Below are 22,868 nucleotides of genomic sequence, written 5' to 3'. Positions count from 1 at the left end.
AGACTTTTTTGAGCAAACTTACAAACGTCTAAAGAAATGGACAAACCAATCAGAGAGCCTGATCTACAACCTAAACCTCAATCTACATTGCCGCCACAAGAAAAGGAAAAGGTATCTTGCATCACTTTTATCACGATGAGAAGAGGGAAAATCTTAGCATCTGTTGTAGATCTTAAAGCCCCCAGACACTTGGGCACCGTTGTTTACTGCATCTGCTTTTTCAAGAGGTGAAAAATGAGTGACAGCTTGCACCAAAATCGTCCAATGAACATTTCAAGTTCACTGTAACATGAGTCCAACCCAATGAATGTAACTTAGTGAAACTGGCAACAAAAAAGAAATCTAAACACTGCAGAATGGAGAATAAAGAAAAGCTCTTAGTGTTCTTTTCTTGAATAGCCAAAACTGGTGCTCTGAAAGATGGATACTAAAAGGAAGCCATGGCGTTTTCTGATATATGGGGTATGACAGCTGATGTTTTCACGTTTACGGAGATGCACACTTCAGTTTAAAGACATCCGCATTTGTCGACCTTGCCTCCAAGGTGGCTAGTACTTGTGGAACAGACAAGCCCCCTGAGACAACTATCTCTGCAAAGAAGCAACAGAGACGAGCCATTAGCACCCCTTGGTGATACAAAGAAAGACTAAGATTATTCGGAAACACTACCTATTCCTTCCCTGACAGACAATTTTGGTCTTATGATGTCCCTCCAGTTAATGAGATACATGTCCCCAACATAGAGGTGATTTGTAGGCACATAGACACAACAAAGCTCCTCCGCTCCAGTATCTCTTTTAAGAATCAACGTAGATGTGATGAACCCAAGGGCGTATTCGCCAACCCGAGGATGCCTGATAATGGCCACCTCTTTAAAGGCTTTGGAGTCCTGATCTGTAACAACAGACAAGAAAGTAAACAGGACGGACGAATAGAGTTCAAGAACCTACTAGGAGGCAAGAGCTCCAGCATGTGCATGCCTGGAGATATGGCTGCACTTATTTGCTTCAAAGCGGAATAGATGTGGCGAATGAGTGGCATGCGCTTGATGAACCATTCCCCCATACCAAGGAGAGGTGTTCCTAACCAGGATGACATAATTATACCCACCACAAAAATGAAGGTTACAGATGTCATAAATCCTAGACCTGCAACAGAAGCATTGTTCAAAAACAAAATCAGCAGAGATGGCAAGAATTAGAATTCCTAGTAGACATTGATAACTGATGATGAAAATTCCTCTAGTTCATTGTTTTCACTTTTCAGAAATACAATGTTGACCAGTTTGGCTCTTACCTTTTCCTACTTGAACTTAGTATGCCCTCTGATCATTACTGACTAGATTACCAATGTCTCGACCAGACTGTATGATGAACTAATGGTAATTGGTAAAGGGGACATGCAAGATCATTACAATATTTTGGTTTTAGTTTTCTAAGTCGGGATATAGCTTAGACAAGGATATAGCCATACTGTGGAACTTCTAGAACTGTTGTTTATAAAGTTTTAGGGGTGGATTGGGAAAGGATAGAAACTGGAAAGGTATGTTATTTGCTGATCGGACATGACATTTCGACTAACTGTGGAAGCAGATGGAGCCACCAGAAAGAACCTCTAGAAAGTACACGTTTCAGCAAAGATGCATCAACATTGCATTATCTCTTCAAGCTGCACCATTGAAAACATAAATAGCAATGCACCCACCTATCGAACAATAGTATAAGGTGGTAGTGATTAACATAAACCTCTACACTGCCTGCTCTTTAGAATATTAAGCTGATCCAAAGTTCAGACTCAAGAATATAGCTCTCGACACTCGAATCTCATCACTAGGTATCCTTTCACAGTATCCTTTACCCTCGTTGAAGTAGCCATACGGAGGATCCCATGTTACCAACACACTAAACCTATCGCAACTGAATGATGTGATGTCACATAAAGTGACAAGAGCCTAGTGCAGCAGTTATATCTAGCTCAAGTATTGGCATATGACGCAGATATGTAACAAGCAGTAAAAATTAAAAATTTGTTGCAAATAATCCCAAAGGAAAATGAGAGGTTTAACAACATATTCTCAGTTCTTTCAGTAAACCTTCTGCAATAGTTTGTAAACCTGCAGAAGTTTGAAAGGCTAGCTGATCGCGTGTAATGCAGAATAAGCCTTCAGAATCACAATCAGGAAAGGGCATAAGCAAAATAAGCCCTTAGATTCACAATAACAAAAGGCAATACTTACCAAATACATCAATTCCAAAATGGGCATATATAGGTGAGAAGAATCCATCAACAAAATGTACGAACCACCAAGTAATGTAAAATGTGATTGCAATTGGAAATAGAATGACACTGCAAAATTCATAGAGATTGTGAAATTAAATACATATTGATGGAACAGAAAGAAAAAAAAAAAAGATGTATAGGAGGATAACGTTGATCATTTGATGTACGGTTGAAAAGAAATATATACACTGAATATTGTCAAATGTCAACCACGTTTTCATTAATGCAAATTTGAACAAGATCATAATCATTGAGAAAGTTCTCACCATCCTGTCATAAACTTTTTTGAAGCCCAACTTTGGATCACCTTACATAATGCCTGAAGAAAGAAAATGAAAAATCAAAACCATTGCATCAAACTGGAAATGGCATTGATTTGTCACTTGCAAGTTTCATGGTAAAAGAGCAAATCAACACAATGAGGAAGTTTAATATCTCCACATGGAGTTCCGGTATTACAATGCTGCAGACAAGAGGGAACAGAGTGTTCATGAAGGTCAAGTGACACGATATGCTATTGCCAGCTGAATAACTATGACAGTATTGCTACCTGGAAACTAGCCGCTTGAAATGTGAATTACTTTATCAATTGAAAAGAAATACGGACGAGTGATCCTCGCTCTGAAATAGCTTAAATAGATCATTATCATGTCATCCTTCTCTACATTAAGGTTATTACAGTATATAATATATATTGACGGAACGTATGAAAACAAAAGATTAACTTCGAGAACTGCAGATTCATTCAAAGCAAACCACGTGACAGATCCTTGCTTAAATGTAAGTCCGAAGGATGGGCGCTGGCTTGATCGTGCTGCGCCATCTTCAAGAAAAATCCCGAGATCTGATCCCCATTTCCGTGATTCAGAACAAGCAGAAACAAGGGGCGCTGCAGATAATTTCTTTCGCAAGAAGTCATTATAATTGCACTGAGAAAGCATAGGTGTTTAAGCAGGCATTTCTTTCTAGTTTTGTCTAGAGAAACTCCATAATCATTGGCCTCACGGCTAAGAGAACCCGTTAAGTTTCAAACTGTGTATAGCTAACCACATGTTTCAAAAGCCCAGAAATGCCAAGATGGAATGCTGGACCAATCTGCGACCGTTCACAAAAGCGCGGTTTCCTTATGCGGGAAGTGACAAAGTTATCCGTTGATTTCAGTTTGAGGATAGACCGTGTATCAACTGACCTCATCAGAAAGCACAGACCACGGTTAGCTTCCTCTATGTCTGAAAAGATAACAACCGCAAAGGCTATCCTGATTTCGAACGAAAAGCACCGAAAGGGAAGGAAAATGAAATGGAAAAGAAGAAAAAAATCAGGACATAATGCAAGTACGCAACCATCATATTATTATCCAATTCAAGCGATTAGTAACCGACTAATGCCAGCAAAGTTCTTGTTAGCTCGTTGTTTCGAGAACCGTACGTCCTAATTCGAGCTAAACAGGAATGCGCACGAAAACGAAAACCTGGATTCACACAAGCAGAGAGAGACAGAGACAGAGAGGCACGGACCTCTCGGCCCGAATGGTGGGAGGTGGAAATGGTGGAGGCGGCCGGAGACGAGGATGCGGACGACGATGAGGTGGGGGACGGCTTGTAGGCGACACCATCCTCGAGGGACGGCGCAGAGGGAATGAGGTGCTCTCTGTCTCTGTCACGGTCGCGGCTGCCCATTCTGGGGAACCCCTCGTTTCGAGTCGGCAGCTGCCATCTCCACTCCATGGGAGCCCAGAAGTTCGGCTATAAGCTCGGAGGCACGTAACCGCCATCGCTCCTCCTTTGCTCGTTATTCGCAGTTCACGAACACACTGGGGTCTCACGCCAAGTGTACCTACATGCTTACGTCCCTCCTACTTTACACCATTCTCCTTCCTGCCATCAGCCAGGCGCCCGCGCTCAGGCTGGTGCTGATAATTCATTTACTCCCATTCGTTCATATTACACTTTTACTATGCCCCGTCTCTTTCTTTCCCTCTGGTGAATGAATTTTACATGTAAGATCTTAGAGAAAAGATCGGAGACAAAAAAACTTGCATCATTTTCATGGCATAACCAATTGAATCATGGGATAGCACTTATTACTTGCTCAGCCTTCCGCTTAGGTTATTAAAAGGCCAAGCAGATCTGCGATTAACAAAAACAGAGACGCCCGTCCAATCCATTTCCCTTCATACAGGTGATTGTCTATTCGAATTGTTTATTAGCTAGCCACCCAATTGAATAAAGGAAAAGGCCGTGAGATCCGTTTACGGCTATACTTTCGTTTGTATCTTTGAATCGTATTCTAGATTCATGAAACTTGCTTTTCTTTGGAAATTTCAGTTGAGCATCTACTCATTCTGTTGTAAGCTTCTCCCGAAGTCCGAGAGCATGTGCAACATAGTCATAAATATCCGATATCATGACTGCGTATTTTGTCACTTTGAAGTCAGTTGATAATATTGGGAACGTAGCCGGATATCAAAGTATTAAAAAAGCAGGAAACTCGAACTTTGTTATTTTATTTCCGAAGATACTCCCCGTAAGTCTTTGGAGACTTCGAAAAGTATTCCTTTTCATATTTTTAAGCATGTTCTTCGTTTTCTTTCTTTCATGTTCTCGAAAAAAGTTTTCAACTTGTTCTTTTCAATATTTTTGTAAGAAAAATGGCAGAAAACCTATCATCTTATATTCTTTTCTTATATTCTTCAAGTTTTAAAATTTCTGCCATATTCCCATAGAAACCTACGTTTTCGAACAAGCTTTTCATAGAAGAAACCTTGCCAAGAACGGCATTGGTGATTATGACATGAAGCTTATCTTTTGTAAACTTTTGCCATTTTATGGGGTGAAGGAAAGGCCAACTTGATCAATTTCTTGTGGAGGAGAACGTATGACACTGATAGCCTGTTTCGTATGCACTCAAAAGTTGGTGGAAATGTGTCGCATAACACCCTCCATCAAATCAATTGAGATTTTCTCCAAAAATTTGTTTCTCGCCCTTGAAGATGTGACAGGAGAAAGGGTGGAGATCTAACATCATAAGATGATTTGTGCCACCACCATTTAAAAGGGCACCAATGATCAAGTTATGGCAAAATGAGAACTTATGAAGACATGATGCTCGTTGAAGTTCTAGATGTCTCATGGTGTATGGCATAGCCAGTAGGATTAGGGAGATGTGAAGTGTTTGGTTTTTAGTTTGATTCCCTTGAACTATGTGCCTCTACATCTTAAGTGGTGCGATACAACATTTAAGTTAAAAGGTATACCACTACCATCGTCGACACTGACAAACCCTAAGATCTGATAGGTAAACGGAATTGGGGTGGGTGCTGGGGAAGGGGAGAGGGTGCTTTGAGCTCCTTTCCAGGTAGTAGGTCTTAAGACTCTCATTCACCAAAGTTCAGCTCTGGCGAAAAGGCTGTGAGACTGTTCCCCTAGTATAATGTCAAACATGGACAAGTTCCGATTCAACATTTATGTCAAGAAATTCGAAGTTTCAGTACAAATTGTCCATATATACAGATGGACAATTTCTGATTCAATATTTATGTCAAAACATTCGAAACTTCAGTACAAATTTTCCATATATACAGATCAAGGGGATATTGAATACTTTATCCCGGATATTTCTCTTAAGATTATTATGCTGTCATAGCCAAATTCTTGACAGAGGTTCCTCACAAAGCTAGACTCCCCCCATTCATCGAAAAAGGTGATAGGAAATGAAGATTTTATAGCTGAGTACAATGTCCAGCCATCCTCTTGGGAAATGAGAATGATGGCACAGAAGCTGTCCAAACTTCTGCAACTGAATAACTGGCTCTAATCTAATTTGTTCAAAACTTCGAACTTGTATATCGAATATCTTAGGTTTAGACATCCTAAATAAGCCTTATTCCCCCAACTGATGAAAACGGTTTGAACTCAGTTCCGATCCTCCTCACATCCGACCAACTGGGCAGCTTTCCTTGTCAAATTCGGAATCGGAGCCAAAGTTCTGAACTGAATCAGGTTTCAACAGGCAGAAGATCCTCAGTTGTAGATTCAATCACTTAATTCTGCAGGTTCTGGTTTCTTTACTGAAATCCGACTAACTTTGTTCAGTTTCTGGTCCCAAATTGGATATTCCCTACTTCTTGACATCCCTACCTACTCCACACATATTATATCTCAAGTAAACCAGTATGCATTAGTGGATGAAGTCGGATTAAGAAAAGCCACTTAGTGCGATAGTACCCCCCCGTAATTTTAGTGATAGAAACAGGTCCCATTAGAACTGCACTGAAACTGAAGCTGATATGAAGCTCTATTTGGTAGCATCGACCATATTGCATGTTACAAGCTCATTTTCAAATTTGTTTTAGGAAAAGACAAGTGCCCAGTCCTGGCACTGGCAAAGGGAATCCTATGTAGATGAGCAACCACTTCACGTTTCAGAAACGTCTGCTTAGGAAATAAAACCTGTGATTCCAACACTCAAAGGATGGTACCTGAAACTCGTTGCCTTTTCAACCAAGACACGGCATCTCACTCTTAAAGGAGTTTAAGCAGGCAACATTAATGGTTCTAGTGAAGCAAAAGCCCTTTCTGCTTGCAAGATCAGCAACATGGAATATAATAAAGTATTTAACGTCATTGAGGACCTCTGCTTTCCCTTTAGGGTGGCAGGTCTCTGTCTCAAAGTATTCCTTATTGAATGTAATACTCAATACCCACCGAATATGGGGACGCCTCTTTTTGTGTTTGCCGTTCATCACCCCCGATTGCTTCTCCGGTCACATGATTATGATTTAAAAATCATCGAAAGCATTTCCAATGTGAAAACCATCGGAGACGTCACTCTGGCAGTAGAGTGGTAGCATTGAAGGTTGGAACAAGGTCTTTAATTGGACACCTTTTATGATCTACGATAAGGAGAAGGTTCGATAGACAGCAGGCTGTTTTGCACAGAGGCAGGGCTAACAACATATGCGTATATTTTTAGTCTTTCCTCACGTGGTCACTATATATTTAACATTATGCAAGAGTCTAAGTGCAGCAAAGCCCTCTTAAAGGGCTCCCTTATTCAGGAAGCAACTACAGTTTACGGAACAGAAAACCACGCTGCCGGAGAAAAAGAAAAGGAAGAACGGCACCAGAGTATACATATATATATTTGAGAACTTACGTCACTGGGAGTCTGGGACAGGCTGAAAGTCGGGACTTTTCGTCTCCGTTCATCAATTGTTTATACCAGAAGAAGCACAAGGCAAATTTATGACGCAAACAACGAGAGGAGGGGAAAAACAGCTGCATAACAGATACAAGGAGCAAGAAGTGAGACAAAGGAGGAAGGAGCCCGGTGCATGAGACGCGAACCAGAAAAGCAAGTTTGCTTTTCATCGACAACAATACTTTAATTACAAACAGCAACGCTATGCTCTCTCTTTCGGATGTGTCTAGCTTCCTGGGTAGACACATGCACCGTAACCTGCAGAAAGAGAACAGATTAGTGAAGCAGAATGAGGTTGAACGGATCTTATGGCAGAGAGGCGGCAAGGGGGCTGATTCGGTTGGGAGTGGAGCACTTACTTGGGTCTTTGGTGGTGAGGGTAGCGGTCTGGCTGAATTCGCAATTCCAGGGGTTGCGGCCGGCGGTCTGGTAGAGGAGGTTCATGGCGTAGGCAGCGTGGGCGGCAACGGTGTTGGGCGTGAAGCAGGCACCACCGGCCTGAATGGGTCCGCAGTCGATGCCCTGTCCGCAGGCGTAGTCCAGGTTGGCTTGCAAGGACGCGTCGGAGACGCCGTCCTTCGGCACGCACCATACCGTTTGTTTTGCCGTCGGTGGTCTCGGTGTCACAGGCGTCCCCTGCTCCCAACACGAGTTCCAAATAAACACCATGGACGATCGGTATAAATGCTATCATTCATTGGCAAGGAAACGTTTTGAGTAGTGAATGCCTTTACTGGAGCTCCGAAAGTGAACCAGAGAGGGTGTGCGATGAGGTCATCAATGGCGGTAATAAGTATTGTGGGTCCTTCCCCACTCCAAAGTCTCGATAGGAGCAGAGCAGTTTACCGTTCAATTCACCATGGAAACGTGCTTGCAGCCTCCCGTTTTCACACACGGACATACACACAGAGATGCGTGAACACGTGCTCTCTATGGTTGACAGGGAAGCTTTATTTGGCTTCTTGCGCGTGGCAATGGTTCCTGGACCTGTTTTTCTGCAAGTGGGGTCCTTATGAGGCGTCCCTTTAAGTGCTCGAATTTCTTTCTTATGGTCACTGCAGCAGTGGCACACAGAGGCGGCGAATGGCCCAGGTAGGCCACCGCCTCCCCTGCTGCTGAACAAATGGAGAGGCGACCATAGTCAGGGGCGATACTAGTTGGGCTAGAGGGAGGCCCGGCCAGGCCGCGCTACCGCTACTTGTTCCCTTCTTTACTGTGGGAGGAACTAGGAAGGGACATTTGAAATTTGGATCACGTAATCATAAAACCTGGGTCTACCTAGAAGAAAAAAACTGTGTACGAGGGGTTTTAGAAACAAAAATCTGCGGGAAAAAGAGCGGGGAAACAGATCTAAGTATGTGGAATAATACTAAAGAAAGCAAGCAAGCGAACCATCTTTCTTGTTGCTTTTTTTGTTCCTTTGTTTTTGCTCTGTGGAAAGATCAAAGACGATTAACTGATTAAAAGTTTTACAAGAGAACGAGAATCAGACCTGGCTGCTCTTGGAGAGGCCGACGTCATAAGTCATGGTGAGGTCAGGCTTGTAGAGGCCGAAATACCTCTCGGAGGTGGCGCCGCCCTTGAGGTCTTCGTCGAAGAGGGCGAAGATGTAGGTATCGACGGGCTTGCCCGGACGGAGAGGAGTGCCGGACATGGAGCGCAGGTGAGCCACCAGTCCTCCGTTGTAGGCCTTGGCGTTCTCCACTGACGGCCCCACCTCGGTTGCTCCCCCCTGGTACGGCCACCCGGTCTCTGCCACCACTATGTCCACGTCCTTGAATCCCAGCGACGCCAGCGCAGAGTGCACGGCGTCCACCTGCGCGTCGAACATGTTGTAGTACGTGATCTTGGTGTTTGGATCGAACCTGCCCTGGTTCTGCTGGAAGAGGCAGAAGGCCAGCGTCTCCGGCCGGGGGTCGCTTCCGTAGGCGAAGTAGGGATAAGGATTGATGGCCAGAGGGGAGCCCGTCTGCTGCAGGAACGCCACCAGCTGCTTCATCACGTCCACCCCTGCGTAGGTGGGCCGGAAGGCGCCCGTCGATGGGGGATCCGACTGCTGCAGCACCGCCATGGAATGGACGGTGGTGACCTTGATCTTGTCCGCCAGGGAAACCTCCAGGAGGGCGGCGTGGAGATTCTGCATGGCCGGAACGAGGTGAGACACCATGTTGCCGTCGCCGTAGGAAAGGACCTCGTTCCCCACGGACACCAGGACGATGTCGCTCGCCGGATAGTAAGGCAGGATGTTGGCGGCCACCCACTGCTTGGCCGCCGATGGGTCGCCGCTCATCGAGAAGATGTCGCCATTGGACGTTCCGATGAAAATTCCGATGCCCGTGTGCGCCAGCGCCTTGATCACCTCAGGGTCCGCACCGTACATCCGGACCTTGCCGATGGACGTGCTCTGCAGCAGCTTCGCCACCGTTGCCGGCGGGGGGAGGTTGTCGGCCACTTCCCCGTAATTGACGCCGATGTAGGACTGCCCATCTGAAAAAAATCACGGCCAGAGAAAGAGAGGCTCGATTTTTGGTGTAAGCTACATCGATAGAGGAAAACACAGGAGAGAGGAATCAAGGAATTCACAACTTCAGGCCCCTAATTAGCCCTCGACAAGACTTGGAAGAACTAAATTCACCTGCACAGTAGAAGATCCGAAGGACCAACAAGAGCAAGAACAGAAGCATCGTCGTTCCGTGATTCCCCACCATGGCCTCACAAGAGCCTTCAGAGCTCTCCCTCTCTGTGCTGAATTACTAAGCAGGTAGCTGAACTTCTAGGCGGTTCCTCGAGAGAAAGGAAGGAGACAGAGTGGTGGAATGAAGGGTCGGCGTCCTTTATCATGAGAGGAAAGAGACGGAATAGATATTGTGGTTCCTTTCTTGACCGGCGCCCATTTCTTCTCCCCTGTTTTTCTACCAGGAAACAGCGTAGAAAGTTTGTTACGAGTGGACCTCGTAGACTCCACTCACCTCACTTTGTCTTTTAGGTGACGATTCTGCTGTGAATGGTAAAATCCCAAATGAATAAATAAACAAATTACTAAGCATATATATATATATATATATATATATATATATATATATATATTCAGAGTAATCGGTCAGTCTTCCACCATGTCGATGAGTGGGTCGCTGTGCATGGAATTGGAGCCGTTGAGGAATGAAATTATTGAAGGCTTTACAAACACTGTGCCACTTTCTTCCACTAATAATTGAAGATTGCATACTTTCTTGTGGGAAGGAAATGAAACGTCTCCTCCCCAATTGCCCAAACGGCTCGCATCTTCCTGGTAGCGCGTCCAAGAAATTACCAGGAAAGCTGATGGCCATAAGAGGAATGGCGGTCGAGTTACGGCTGCCAGTTTCTTCGCCAGTAAGTATGCCTGCGCGCCGTCACCACTGGCAGAGAATCCTGGTCAAATTTTTGTGCTGCGTCTTTATATTCTCAAATTAACTTTTAAATTGTTTTTTAAAGTTCGCCACTTGCAGGAATCCCCGTCCATGAAAGTGCAAAGTTGTTGTATATCTTTATATTCTCGAATTAACTTTTAAGTTGCATTTTACGATTACATTTTTACGATAATAGAGAGTTGGAGATGAAAGTTCAAAAAATTTTGAAATGCAAGAACTAATCAGAGATACAGACATTTATTTGAAGATATTTTGTGACCGTTAAGAATTGGATTCTGTGTCCTGGCCGCCTTGGTCTGTGAGGCTTAGATTGCACACCATCTTGTCTGCAGTTTGATTCAGCTGCAGTAGATTTCTATGCGTTTGCATTTATGTAGTGGAGGGGCATCTGCCAGTAGTGCAAGGGCCCGTTGCCCACTTCCAATCCCTCCTTTACTTTTACATCATGTAGGTGGGCGCACCACGCGGTCAGTTTAATTTGATGCCTTAATCAGCATCCAAACGCTAAAGCAACATTTGTTCAATCTTTTCACGCAAATTAGTTTTTGAAATTTGATAAGAGCATAGTTTTTCCTGTTTTCGGGGTTTAAGACTGTTTTGAGATTTGAGTAGAAAGCAGGATACCCATCAACTGGAGTATAACACATCCACTTCTGTTTGGCTTTAACATTTTAGGCACTTTTTTTAGAACAACTTAGCTGTCATTTTTTTGAACAACCCTTCAAAACCTACACCATCTAGTGGGCCATAAAACTTTTTGACTCATTGACAAGGTTGGGGTTTGATACAGGGTCTTTGTCTTCACATCACTGAGTTTTCCTTGTAAATGTACCAATAGTGATTGGCGTGCTCTTGACTCTTGAGTCCAGCCATCGAAGAAGAAACACGGCAAATGAACTTGTCTTGTAGCTTTCATGCTCATGATGCCTAGCAGCTCTGTTTTTTCTAGAAGAGAGTAATGCATTTTTTTTTTTCTTGTAGAAATCATTCATCCTAAAACCTCCAAGGCCATTATTCCGGGCCGTAAAACCTCCAAGGTCATTCCCTCACCTCCGAGGTCCTAGTATACATTGGATTTTAGAAAGAGAGCGCACTACCGAAATCTCGATCAAGGTAGATAATGATGCATTTAAGAACAAAAGAAGTGCAACAAAATCTTTTTTACGATTAGCATCGTTGATCTTGTTGGTTCTGTATGGAAGATGAGTGCCCATCTTTTCGATATTTTCCTGTTGTTCTATTTCAAACTGTTTATTTCCTGATGCCTTTTTCTAAAAGGTGAGAATCGCTAGAAGCCACCATGGGAGGGGCCTCACGTTTTCCACGAACTCCCTTTTAATATCGGCTGCTTTTTCGCCATATCGTACAACAAGACGGAAAAGACCAACGGCTTTTCATAGAGAGTATGAAGGATTTTGATTCAAAATGGATTTCCGTAGGGCCAACTGGCTGGGAATGACTAGTCGGGACCCATGTGAGACAGCCGGTCCCTAGTTTTATTTGGACTTATTACTTAGATTTTTACTCTTGTTAATTCTATTCATTAAGTAGTTATCAAGATCACCTCCTAACTGATTACTACTGGTATATGAAGGTTATCTTACTGTAATCGTGAAGATCTCGTCTATAAATGCCTGAGATCAGAATCCACCTGACCGGCATGTTGGCCTCATTTTTTTTTTCCAAGAACACTTTGTCCTTCATTATGGACAAAGACAAAATTGATCTTAGCTTCAACGATGTCAAGTTCACCTTCTTTTGTTGGTTTCCTCAAACCAAGGGCCTGTTAACTGATGTTTCTTAACTATGAAAGATGAGACAAAATCTGTGAAGAACATGCCATCGACAAGTGACCATAATTAACTTTCATTGCATTTATAGGTGAAACCTCTTTGGAAGCGTTTTGTAACACATTTCGACCATATATACCACTTTTTGGTTTATAAAAGAGAGGCTGAAAGTTTAGAGAGAGAACCCTTCGAGGACCTACTTTTTTCAACCTCAGATAAAAGTACGAATTTTCTAGGACACCCACTATTTTCGTTTGCATCCAGACATGGGCTCAAAAAGAAGACGATCTCAACTTGAGGTGAAAAGGTCGTCACAATCAAACACAACCTTATCACTGGGATTATTTACACAAACCCGATGTTCGTGAACAAGTCGATGCAAAATTTTCTTTTTCCCGATCATTCCCTTCCAACATATTGGCCCTTTCAGCGAGCGTGTAAGCACACACATAAGTTTGAAATGCAAGCAGGGTAGAGGTAGTTGCTCGGACCGACTCACAAAAAAATGATTATTTCTACATTGACATCTGAAAGCAATTTTCTTCAATTACATATTTTCACTCCTTAAAAATCTAAAACTTAAGTACTACTTTCCCTAAGCAGAAATTTCTAGCTCAGACCTTAATGCAACTTTCTTACCAGACTCAGACCACCTATGCACATGCTCTACAAGTTGAAGGAATATCACGTTCCTATCATTGACCAGCGGCCGGCAGCATCCCCCACAGGCACACAGATAGAGCCGGTCAATGGTGAAAGATAGAGCCATTCATGGAAGTAAAAACTGGGCAGCCAGCTCGTCCCCTCCCTTCATCCAATTCCCCGATGGTTAGCCGACCACATTACCATTTCAAGCAAGGATGCACACTTCTCCCTCGGATCAACAGATTTATTTTCCCCCCACAAGTCAAAGCATATGTAGAAGTAAAGGTACGTAGATTTTGAGCGAAATGGTAATCAAAATTTAATGCCTTCGGTAAAATTTCCCCATATACATTTGTCCTTCAGTCACAAGCTAAAAACCACCTCCTTCATAACTTTATTTAGATGTAAGATCCTCTTCTCTGATGAGCGAGGCGTCTAAGATGTTAAAGACTCAGTGTTTTGTTTTATAGTGTCATAATCCAGATACTTCTGATGCCACAGCAGAAGAGAGACATGCCATTTCAAGCAAAAGAAAGAAATCCTCGCCAGTGCGTATATTAAAACAAATTGAACATACAATTTCAATGTACTGTTGACATTCTCAAGCTGATAAAGCACCAACATACAAAAGCTAGGACCTTTATTGACGCAAGCCCCTAATTGATCGGCATGTCTAGGAGTAGCCATGCTTTTCAACCAAACAACCAATCTACAGAATCATACTGTATAACAAGTAACAGGTCATGTGTACTAAACGTATATGATATATGCAACACCAAATAGGATGAGGAAAAGAAGAAAAGCACCCAAAAAGGAAAATTAAAAGAAAAAAAGATCCTACTCAAAGGCCAAAACATAGAACTCAGCCCTAGTTACCAGAGTGAGAAACGGCAGTAGTAACAAATTGACCATCCTTGAAGTTATGAACATACTGCTGAGGCAATGCATGCTCCCCCTGCAATCATTCATGAAAACTTAGTGCAAGGCATGAAAATTGGAAAGTGAATTTTGTCTGAATTAGCTAACAGTGACACTATATTGCAAGTAGAAAATAGGATAACTCATGTTCTTTTAGCTCCCAGATGAAATTGAATAAATTTCAGCCCTTGTGATAAACCCTTTATATACAGCAAAAGGTACATAGCCTCTTATTAAGTGCCGATAAAATCCAATAGCTAGATGTAGCTAATTCATGGAGCAGAGCAATTGGAATGTTAACCAAAGTTGAAAGTAGGATGATTTGTGTTCCCTTGGCTTTCAATGATAGTGACCTAATCCAAGCCCCTGTACTAAACCCTCTACACGGATCGAAAGGCACAGCCTCTTAAAATGCAGATAAATCCAATAGTTTGATGACTTGATCTCATTAATCCATGGAGCATGGCAATTGGAATGTAAACGGTTATATTTGAACCAGCTGAAACACTATGGACGGAGGATCCAACTTTGCACCATCATTAGCAACCAAAATCAGTCCTCGTGCGTGCAGCTCTAGTATACCAGTATCATGAACACACGCAGACACTCTTAGTTTGACAATCAGTTGATTGGCATCAGCATCTATCAAGAAAAGAAAACATATTTTCAAATACCAACTTCCAGCTGTTTGGCCAAAATTTCTTTCTATCACGTTAGCCCGTTTCCAGCTTCCAATTGAATGATCAATAGGTAAAAAGCCTTTAAATTACTTGAAAATGACTTGAGCACCTGATCTAGTCAATGTTGCAGCCACTGAAGCGTCCTCAAACAGGAGGACCTTACGATAATGTTTTGGTCAGTTTGTCTGCAACCCCATACCAGCATGATGTGACATGGATGATTATTGAGCATCATGTTAAATTTGGCATGTAATTGTTTAACAAAGTAAATCAATCACCGGAAAGCTTGGCATATTAACATGTTAAAAAGATTATTCGGCTGCACAAATCTCCAGTACCAATTTTTCCAGATAGAGACACTCGGTTTACTCAAGGCTCTTGGAATAGCTGTGAAATGGTTTTGAAATTAAATTCTAGTACCCCAGATTGATGGCTAGCTTGGCAGGACAACATAAACCATGAAGATATGTTGCACATATGTGCATTGGGCAAGAGATTGTGATAAACATGCTGAGCTTGTCTACAATAACACGACAGCAGTTATAATGTGAGCATTGGCATGCCCCCATTTAATACTATTTATAGACCATGTAAATCCCTAGGGAGTGTTAGAAAGGCAGGATGGAGTGTCTCAAAATGTACTTTTGGATGCTCCCAATAAGCTGAACCGAGGCTCTTCGACTGAGTGTCAGAAACAGACATCTTTTAAGCCCCTTTCAGGTGCCACAGAAATTTTGAGACTTAACCCACAGACACCCTATCCCTCTCTCTCAATCACGCCTCAACTGTATCGAAGTTAGGTGGAATAAAGGACAGTAGATAAATCTATGGTAGCATACCATTTTGTCAATTTATTGCAATTGACATGGGAGAGGTTGATTGCAACACATAGCGATAAAAGAATTGATGTTGAAGCAAATGATGGATCTAACTAGGACCTCAGTTAAGGGTTTAATGTCTTATAAATCACTTAGAAAAAATTTATAGCTAAATGTCATTTTGACAGCTCAAGTCCCTGATTGTGAATTTTATCATTTTCCATGGATACTAGGTTTATGTGATGATGAACTACTGACATTGAATGTCTTGTCAAATTGTTGAGTTTGACATTAGGAGTCTAAGAGTGTAGGCTCATTATCCAAGTCCCTAGTACCTAAACCAGATCCACCTCTTGTGCCGTCTTCAGGGAATGTTTCAGAGGTAATGTGTACCAATTGACCAACAGGATCACTTTGAACATTGCGGAGTTAAGCAGCATCACAACTCAAGCTTAGGCCCCACAAGTGGGACTGTGAGAACAAGGAGAATGTTGAGGATGTAGCAAGTCCAAAAAATATTTTTTCCTCTTTGATATTACACTAGCAAATTTAGTTAGACTCTTAGTCATCATTTTATATGGACAATTTGGTCTATTCTCCTGCAATGCATGTGTAGCATGTCAAAAATGTATTTTATTTATTAATAATGACAGTTGTATATGTCACTTGTTGGTTCTGACAATTTAGTTGCAGTTGTTGTGCCTCCAACTTCTTTCCTTTATTTTCTTTTTCGAGCCCAACTTTGGATCGACTTGGGCCAACTAGCCTTTTAAGGATTTCCATCGTCTTCTAATTTTGATTGCACAGTTCATAACTTACCAATCAGGGGACGTATAAGACCTCAGTTCTGTCTAATATGAATATTTATTTTGTAGAAAATAGAAATATCTAAGAATAGAAACTTTTGTTTTTGTGTTTCTATCATCATGAATATGGTGCCACTAGAACTTAAACATCTTCTAAAAGAGGAAAAGGAAAACATCACTTAAAGCAAAACAAGGTCAACATAACATTGACAGCGTATTGTATATGAAATTTTTGAAAAAAATCATTATATTCAACAAATTTAATGAAGAGACATACCCAGTCCTTGTCACCATCATCCTTAGGAACTAGCACATTTATTTCACTTGACTTGGCAGTTGTTATGGATGTTCCCAAAGAAGTTTTACTTAAATACAACTGGCAGCCTGATGTATTATCCACTGTGAATGTTGGGGCCATTCCCTGCAGGGTAACCATGAATAAGCTGATGTAAGGTGGTCAACCTCGGATGAGCTTATAATACAGAAGCCACATAGAGCATTTTGACATTTTGGGATGTTGTAAATTAGCATAACGTTTATACCTGACATTGTACCTCGACAGTGTTACAGTTCACAATCTCACAAGCAGCCACAACGTCCTGCACATATTAGAGAAGACCATAAAAAAATGCATACAATGCCCCAAACATATGTCAAGTTTTATTATACTCCATGCACATGAATCAGATATTTGCATGGCTTACCACAAATACTACTCCCATCTTGGTGCATTTGTCAATCGTTATGTTGTTCACCTTTCCTGCATATCATTAGACCATAGTAATCATTCCATATCAAGCAATGGTAGTTTTGAAAAATTAAACATGCAGGTGAAAGTTGAAATCAAGAAAACTGAACCACATAGGCAAATGCAATTAGACAAGAGCATGTTACAAGAAATATAGAGATGGCTACAATACCTTTTACTTGCAGAACGGAATCTTTGCATCCAAAAACATAGACAGACTGCTTTGCATCACAGTCATCAATCAGCAAATTCTTCCGGCCAATTTGGTTCTCAACAACCCATCTGCCAACCAATTGGATAATGGTGCACTACTGATTAGTGCTTGCTTGACAAAAGTCTACCCCATTACAGTAAAAGAAAACAAAGACGTATGAGCTACAGTGGGGGAAAGGAAATGGTCCAGTGGCACGCAGTCCACTCTCTTTTTTAGCATACTCACATAATGAAGACTCTTAGACTAAATTATTCATATACATGCAGAGCAAAGCATCCATTTGGCTGGTACAATACAACACGGGATTTTCTGGATAGTAGGTGCAGGCATAAGTCTGTGAGGAATGCCCATATCCAGACATGATAGAGCTTTATTCATAAGAAAACAAATGTGTGGCTGGTATAATATGGTGTTTTCTGGAACATAGGTACGAGCACAAATATGTGAGTAAAATCGATATGTGTGACGTATGAACTTATGGACGCAGCTAGAAGCACCCAGCACCAGCATCCTGAATTACTAGGAACAGTGTGGCATCTGGCTTGTTGGAGCACTTTCAATATGACAGTGCTACAAATAGCAGTTCCAAACAATTTTCAAGCACCAATACAGGCTATACATGCTGTTCCAAAAAATTGATCAGTAATAATTCAAGAGTATAAAGGTTTCTCACTTGCGTCCCATTTGAAGCTCCAACTTAGGTGGCCCTGCTTTAGAAAATGCAGGTGCACTTGGGCGACTCACTTCCTTTTCAACTCCACTGACAATTCCAGTTTTATCAGAACGATTCTTTGTCTTCATATCAGCAGTAACCTTTCTTAGTCCTGTAAGAAGACAAAATATAACTGGAAACTCTAAATTTGGCCATCCAATTGTGCAACTAAAAGCGTAAATATAACACCTGCAGTAACAGGCTTTCCAGAGTTGATCTCTTGAAATACAGCAGCCATTCCTTCCTTCGATTGTGAAGTTGAAGCATCAGAGCTGAAGAGAGATGCGGGAGGAGGCGGAGGAGGAGCAGGAGCTTTCATTTGGGGTTTTTGAGGGGTTGATGAAGAAACAACTGCACTTCCGGTGGCACTCCACACGGGGCCCAAAGGAAAGAAGCTCTTCACATAGTTCCTCAAACCAGGCACATATAATTCTTTTAAAGCTTTAGCCCACTCAACATGATCTGGATCCTTATTTCTGTATTCCACAAGCACCTGTACATAAACATGAGCATGGCAATAGAGGGGGTGCACTTCAAAAAGGACAGAATTTTCCACAGGCAAGCCATACATCCAAACAATCTCACAAATGATATAAGCAAACAAAATGGACTTGCAACCAGAAAATTAGATGGATGTCAATCAAAGATCATGTTGGAAATGACTACACAACATAAAACTAATGTAATTGCTATTCAAAGAGAGTCAAACTAGAAGCCAGAGAAATGGGAAACTTTGGAGGCAAACACTAAAATGAGGAAAGGAAAGTTACATGTTTCCCTGATAAAAGTTTGCTTTAGCAATATAACATGGTGCATCTAGTTTGACTATCAGATGCATTTGGGTAATGATCATCCAGCCTTGTCCAGCTAAAAGGTCATCTGGCCAAAGTCGTTCTTCTCTGACCAAGGTCTATCTTCTCTGCCTATAGGATAAAAACATTTTCCATTTGTTGGTGATCGCTTGTCACTAGGTACCATTTGCACTGGCAAAACGTGAACTTGCTTTATTTAGCTTTTGGAAGACAAAATGACAAAAAAAGTTTCAACTAATCTGCTAGTAGGGCAAAAACCACAAAATGTGATACGTTGTCCATCATTTCAAAGTGTAACAAGTACTCCAACCACCTCCTACAAGAACATTGCCTTTGATAGGAACTATATCATTTGGCAAAATAATTAACAAAAGATGAGTCAATATTAATTTCAGTGAATCTAAGATTATAATAATATCATGGGTAAAAATGGGTTTTGCAACATCCAAGTTCGTTGTTTTCCAAGATAACTGCAAGAAAAGAATAAATGTCTCTGTTAAAATGAAAATCGTCTATAACAGTATTCTCTATCAAGTATACCTTGTTGTTGTAGAACTCCGCTATTTGCCAACTTTCTTCTACGTGGGCCGTCGGAAGGCTCAGACCTTTAGAGAAGAAACATGAAAGACTCATTGTACACACAAATAAAAAGGATATGGGCTATAAACAAGAAGTATCCGCATACTGTGAATCCTCAACAACCAATACTTACCACAATCCTTGCCAGAATATGCAATCCAAGCCAATGCTGTAAGGCTGTCCGCTACGGCCTTCAAATGGTTGAAAAAATCAGATCGTCTACCTTCGGTCAAGGAATTTGCTTTCACTATCTCTTCATTTAGAGGCTTCAGGAACTCCACCAGACCAGCATTGTCGGGTTTCTGTAGAACCAATCACAATACCGTGTCAAATTCATCTTAACTTGGTCTCCAATTGAACACCATTCAATCCCAAGTCCTAACGACAGCAAGGACTTACTCTACCGAATCAATCCAACAGTGAGAAAGAAATACAAGTCTAAGCAACCACAGCACATAACACAATATTCCTGCAATTTTGGCAGCACGAATTACAGTTCACAGTAATTATTTCGGATTTCGATTACTAGAAACTTATATCGACTATAATTTAGGGGGAACAAGGTATCCGTTAGAAGTTTGAACTAAAACAAAGCGATCAGAGGGCAACAGAGACGGAAGGACAAACAAGCCTTTCCATTTGGCTAACAATAGATCGGAGCAAAATCACATTTATACGCTAACAACGCCCCTTACAGTCGACGAAGAGGAGAGAAAGAAAAGTAAAAAAGAATGGTTTCCTGAACGCACCCCTATCATAGAGCCACTGGCGAAATGAGATGGAACGATCCAAACATTTACCAAACAAGAAAATCGCTAGTCACTAACAAGAGGAGAAGGAAAAAGAAGCAGGTCCGAGAAGGAAGGAAGGAAGGCAACCTTGCACTGCTTGGCCTTGACAAGGAGATCCTTCTGAACCAGAAAGGACTGCTGGAGGATCTTCGTCACGTCGAGGACCTGGCCTCCGATCTTCTGAGCTGCCGACAAGACCCTGCCAAAGGAGTTCTCAATCAGCTCCTCGTAAGCGACGATGGCCGGATCGGTCGATCCCTGGGAATCGTCTTCCAACGCTGCTCCCGCCACCGCCACAGAGGGGAGCTTCGCATTGAAGGCTTCAAGGCGGCCAACCGCTGCCTCCAACCGCTCCACCAATTTCTCCATTCCTTCGAGTTTTCGAAACCGACAACCTGATCAACCCCCACCCCCTCCTTTCTCCCGACACCTCCCCTTCGTTAGCAGTTGGAAGCGAAGGTGCCCCTCTATCCCAACGAGTGATTGCTGCTGCAGATGAATCGATGATGACGATAATGTCACCGCTTCGGGAAAATGCTTGCCGGCAATTCCTCCAACCTCGGGCCTTTTGTTCTCTTCCTTCTCTCTCTCTCGTTGCTCACTTTTTTTTTTCCTTTTGGGCGGTCGATGACACGATTCTTTTCTGCTTTATTTGCAGCGTCTCTTTCCTCTGTATGCTTCGCACGTTCTCCGTCCCACAGCCCATAACGATCCATCATCTAGCGCCAAAATGAACCGAACCCACACTAAACAACTGCTGCGGGTTCTCTCACAATGATAAATAAACTGGGACGGGTCTGGGATTGTAGTTATTAGTGAAATAAAAAAAACTTGTACTTCGACAATTCAAAAATGAAAATATTTGTAACATTTAACTTTTAAATTCAAATTTGAATGTGAATCCAACTTTTAGATACTCAACCAAGTCCCAACTGCATTATCATATATTAATAATTGGCTTTCAAAATATATGGATATTGGATATAGAACATTCATTTAACATTGAATCCGAATTCTATCATGTATTTATTTAACAACCAAATCTCAAGGGATATCGTCTCCTAAATTGGAATCAGAATCCGACTTGTTAAGCTTTTTCAATACCCATTTGCATGCCCCCTTTATTTGAAACAATTTGTTTGATCTGTCACCTATCACTACATCGATATCTTCAAGTTTCATAGGCACAATCACTCAGCTTTTCTGTCAAAGTTATCAAAATCTAAATAAATGGCTAACTTGAATGGATTCAATGGCAAAATAATTTCATTTAGTAGCCAATTGAAAGGGCCCCATGTCAAATTCCCATTATTTTCTAATTTTCTTGCTTTAAAATTACTTTTCATTTGTTTTTCGGAATGATCTTTTTAACATTCTTTTGCTGATTTACTACCAATTTAGTTGAATTGCTAAATAAATCAGCCGATTCACCGACACGGCACCTCAGGCCGATGATTTGCCAAACCATTTTTCTTTTTAAAAATGCTGCTTTCTGTGTCATATCTCACCTAGACAGGTCCTGTCCCTGAGCGAGATGTTCTACCCAGCTTGAGCTGCTTGAGCTTGGCTAGGCTGAGAATAAGACGATGTTTTTCTATAAATTGAAAAGTTGCCAGCGAGTTTCGAACTGGAGAGATGACCTGAGCAGAAGAAGAACCCTAGCTTCCTAATTTTATAATAGTTTTCAAGTGAGTGAAAGCCAAAGCTCCTTCCTTTCCCTGCATGCTCCCAGGTTTTAGGTCATATATATATATATATATGATAAATATTTAAAGATGTTCATTTAAAAATAAAGAACACTGTTGTATTGGTGCTTGGGATGAAAACTACCGTCACATCAACCAGAGCGTCACTCTCCTAGGAACCCATGCCGCTCAAACCAATAACCGACTGCCCATTGGTCCCTAGCTCAAGCTGGTGTGCCAACACCCCTTGCGGGAAAGGAAAAAAAAAAAAAACTTAAAAACCACGTTACTGAATTTGGAAGCCATACTCTCTCTCTACACACACATATATATAGATCTTTAATTTAATGAACCATGGGTTTTATCGTGAATATTTTGTCACATCAGTCAAAACATGGCGTTAATCTACAAATCTAAGGCTATCAAACCGTTCCTGAAGGAAAAGAATCCAACTCAAGATGGAAAGCATGCAATCGACACCAGTTTTTTTAGTTGCAGGAACCAAACTATAATTTCAAAATTTTAACATGAGCTGAAATAGAAATATTCAAATCTTTTATTACATTAAACTAAATTTTTTAAAATTTGCATATAGTTTTTTGAATTTTTTAAAATTTGGGGGAGAACAGGCCCCTGCCTCCATCCCTGATAAACTATATGAGCGTTATTGCTAATGTTAGTAAGCCAAATTTTAGGAAAGGAGATAATTGTTATAAACCTTCCAATCCAAAAGATAAGGAAACTAAGGGTTCTACAAGTGTCATTGCCAATATTAACA

At 41.6% G+C, this 22,868-nt stretch overlaps 3 protein-coding genes across 3 annotated transcripts; all 3 read right to left on the bottom strand.

Annotated features, from left to right (window-relative positions):
• Positions 1–154: 154 nt before the first annotated feature.
• LOC116261480 (protein LIKE COV 1-like) lies at positions 155–4,176 on the bottom strand. Its single transcript, XM_031640254.2, has 6 exons — positions 3,798–4,176; positions 2,547–2,599; positions 2,237–2,346; positions 981–1,148; positions 670–894; positions 155–590 (listed from the first exon to the last, which is right to left on the bottom strand). The coding sequence occupies exons 1-6, from the start codon at positions 4,005–4,007 to the stop codon at positions 487–489; spliced, it is 870 nt and encodes a 289-aa protein (XP_031496114.1). The 5' UTR covers positions 4,008–4,176; the 3' UTR covers positions 155–486.
• A 3,215-nt stretch (positions 4,177–7,391) lies between these two features.
• LOC116261094 (glucan endo-1,3-beta-glucosidase 7) lies at positions 7,392–10,428 on the bottom strand. The gene is made up of 4 exons (XM_031639702.2): positions 10,118–10,428; positions 8,975–9,969; positions 7,842–8,118; positions 7,392–7,740 (listed from the first exon to the last, which is right to left on the bottom strand). The coding sequence occupies exons 1-4, from the start codon at positions 10,188–10,190 to the stop codon at positions 7,709–7,711; spliced, it is 1,377 nt and encodes a 458-aa protein (XP_031495562.1). The 5' UTR covers positions 10,191–10,428; the 3' UTR covers positions 7,392–7,708.
• Positions 10,429–13,846: 3,418 nt separating this feature from the next.
• Positions 13,847–21,068, bottom strand: LOC116261271 (cyclase-associated protein 1). The gene is made up of 10 exons (XM_031639955.2): positions 20,493–21,068; positions 19,748–19,916; positions 19,576–19,640; positions 18,413–18,716; positions 18,185–18,335; positions 17,470–17,579; positions 17,254–17,309; positions 17,092–17,148; positions 16,827–16,970; positions 13,847–14,282 (listed from the first exon to the last, which is right to left on the bottom strand). The coding sequence occupies exons 1-10, from the start codon at positions 20,772–20,774 to the stop codon at positions 14,196–14,198; spliced, it is 1,425 nt and encodes a 474-aa protein (XP_031495815.1). The 5' UTR covers positions 20,775–21,068; the 3' UTR covers positions 13,847–14,195.
• Positions 21,069–22,868: the final 1,800 nt, after the last annotated feature.

The sequence above is a fragment of the Nymphaea colorata genome, chromosome 9 (assembly GCF_008831285.2).
Source record: "Nymphaea colorata isolate Beijing-Zhang1983 chromosome 9, ASM883128v2, whole genome shotgun sequence".
NCBI lineage: Eukaryota > Viridiplantae > Streptophyta > Magnoliopsida > Nymphaeales > Nymphaeaceae > Nymphaea > Nymphaea colorata.
Note: the sequence above shows the minus strand (reverse complement) of the source record. Positions and strands in the feature narration are given on the sequence as shown.

Excerpts from the sequence above, each read along its gene's own strand:
- LOC116261480 (XM_031640254.2), bottom strand. The coding sequence starts at position 4,007 with ATGGAGTGGAGATGGCAGCTGCCGACTCGAAACGAGGGGTTCCCCAGA. Across the intron at positions 2,347-2,546 it reads AAAAAGTTTATGACAGGATG|TGTCATTCTATTTCCAATTG; the intron begins GTGAGAACTTTC and ends TGAATTTTGCAG. Across the intron at positions 1,149-2,236 it reads TTTTGGAATTGATGTATTTG|GTCTAGGATTTATGACATCT; the intron begins GTAAGTATTGCC and ends CTTCTGTTGCAG.
- LOC116261094 (XM_031639702.2), bottom strand. The coding sequence starts at position 10,190 with ATGGTGGGGAATCACGGAACGACGATGCTTCTGTTCTTGCTCTTGTTG. Across the intron at positions 9,970-10,117 it reads TCGGATCTTCTACTGTGCAG|ATGGGCAGTCCTACATCGGC; the intron begins GTGAATTTAGTT and ends GATTTTTTTCAG. Across the intron at positions 8,119-8,974 it reads GCCTCTCCAAGAGCAGCCAG|GGGACGCCTGTGACACCGAG; the intron begins GTCTGATTCTCG and ends TGTTGGGAGCAG.
- LOC116261271 (XM_031639955.2), bottom strand. The coding sequence starts at position 20,774 with ATGGAGAAATTGGTGGAGCGGTTGGAGGCAGCGGTTGGCCGCCTTGAA. Across the intron at positions 18,336-18,412 it reads TGGAAAGCCTGTTACTGCAG|GACTAAGAAAGGTTACTGCT; the intron begins GTGTTATATTTA and ends GTCTTCTTACAG. Across the intron at positions 14,283-16,826 it reads ATGATGGTGACAAGGACTGG|GGGGAGCATGCATTGCCTCA; the intron begins GTATGTCTCTTC and ends GAATGATTGCAG.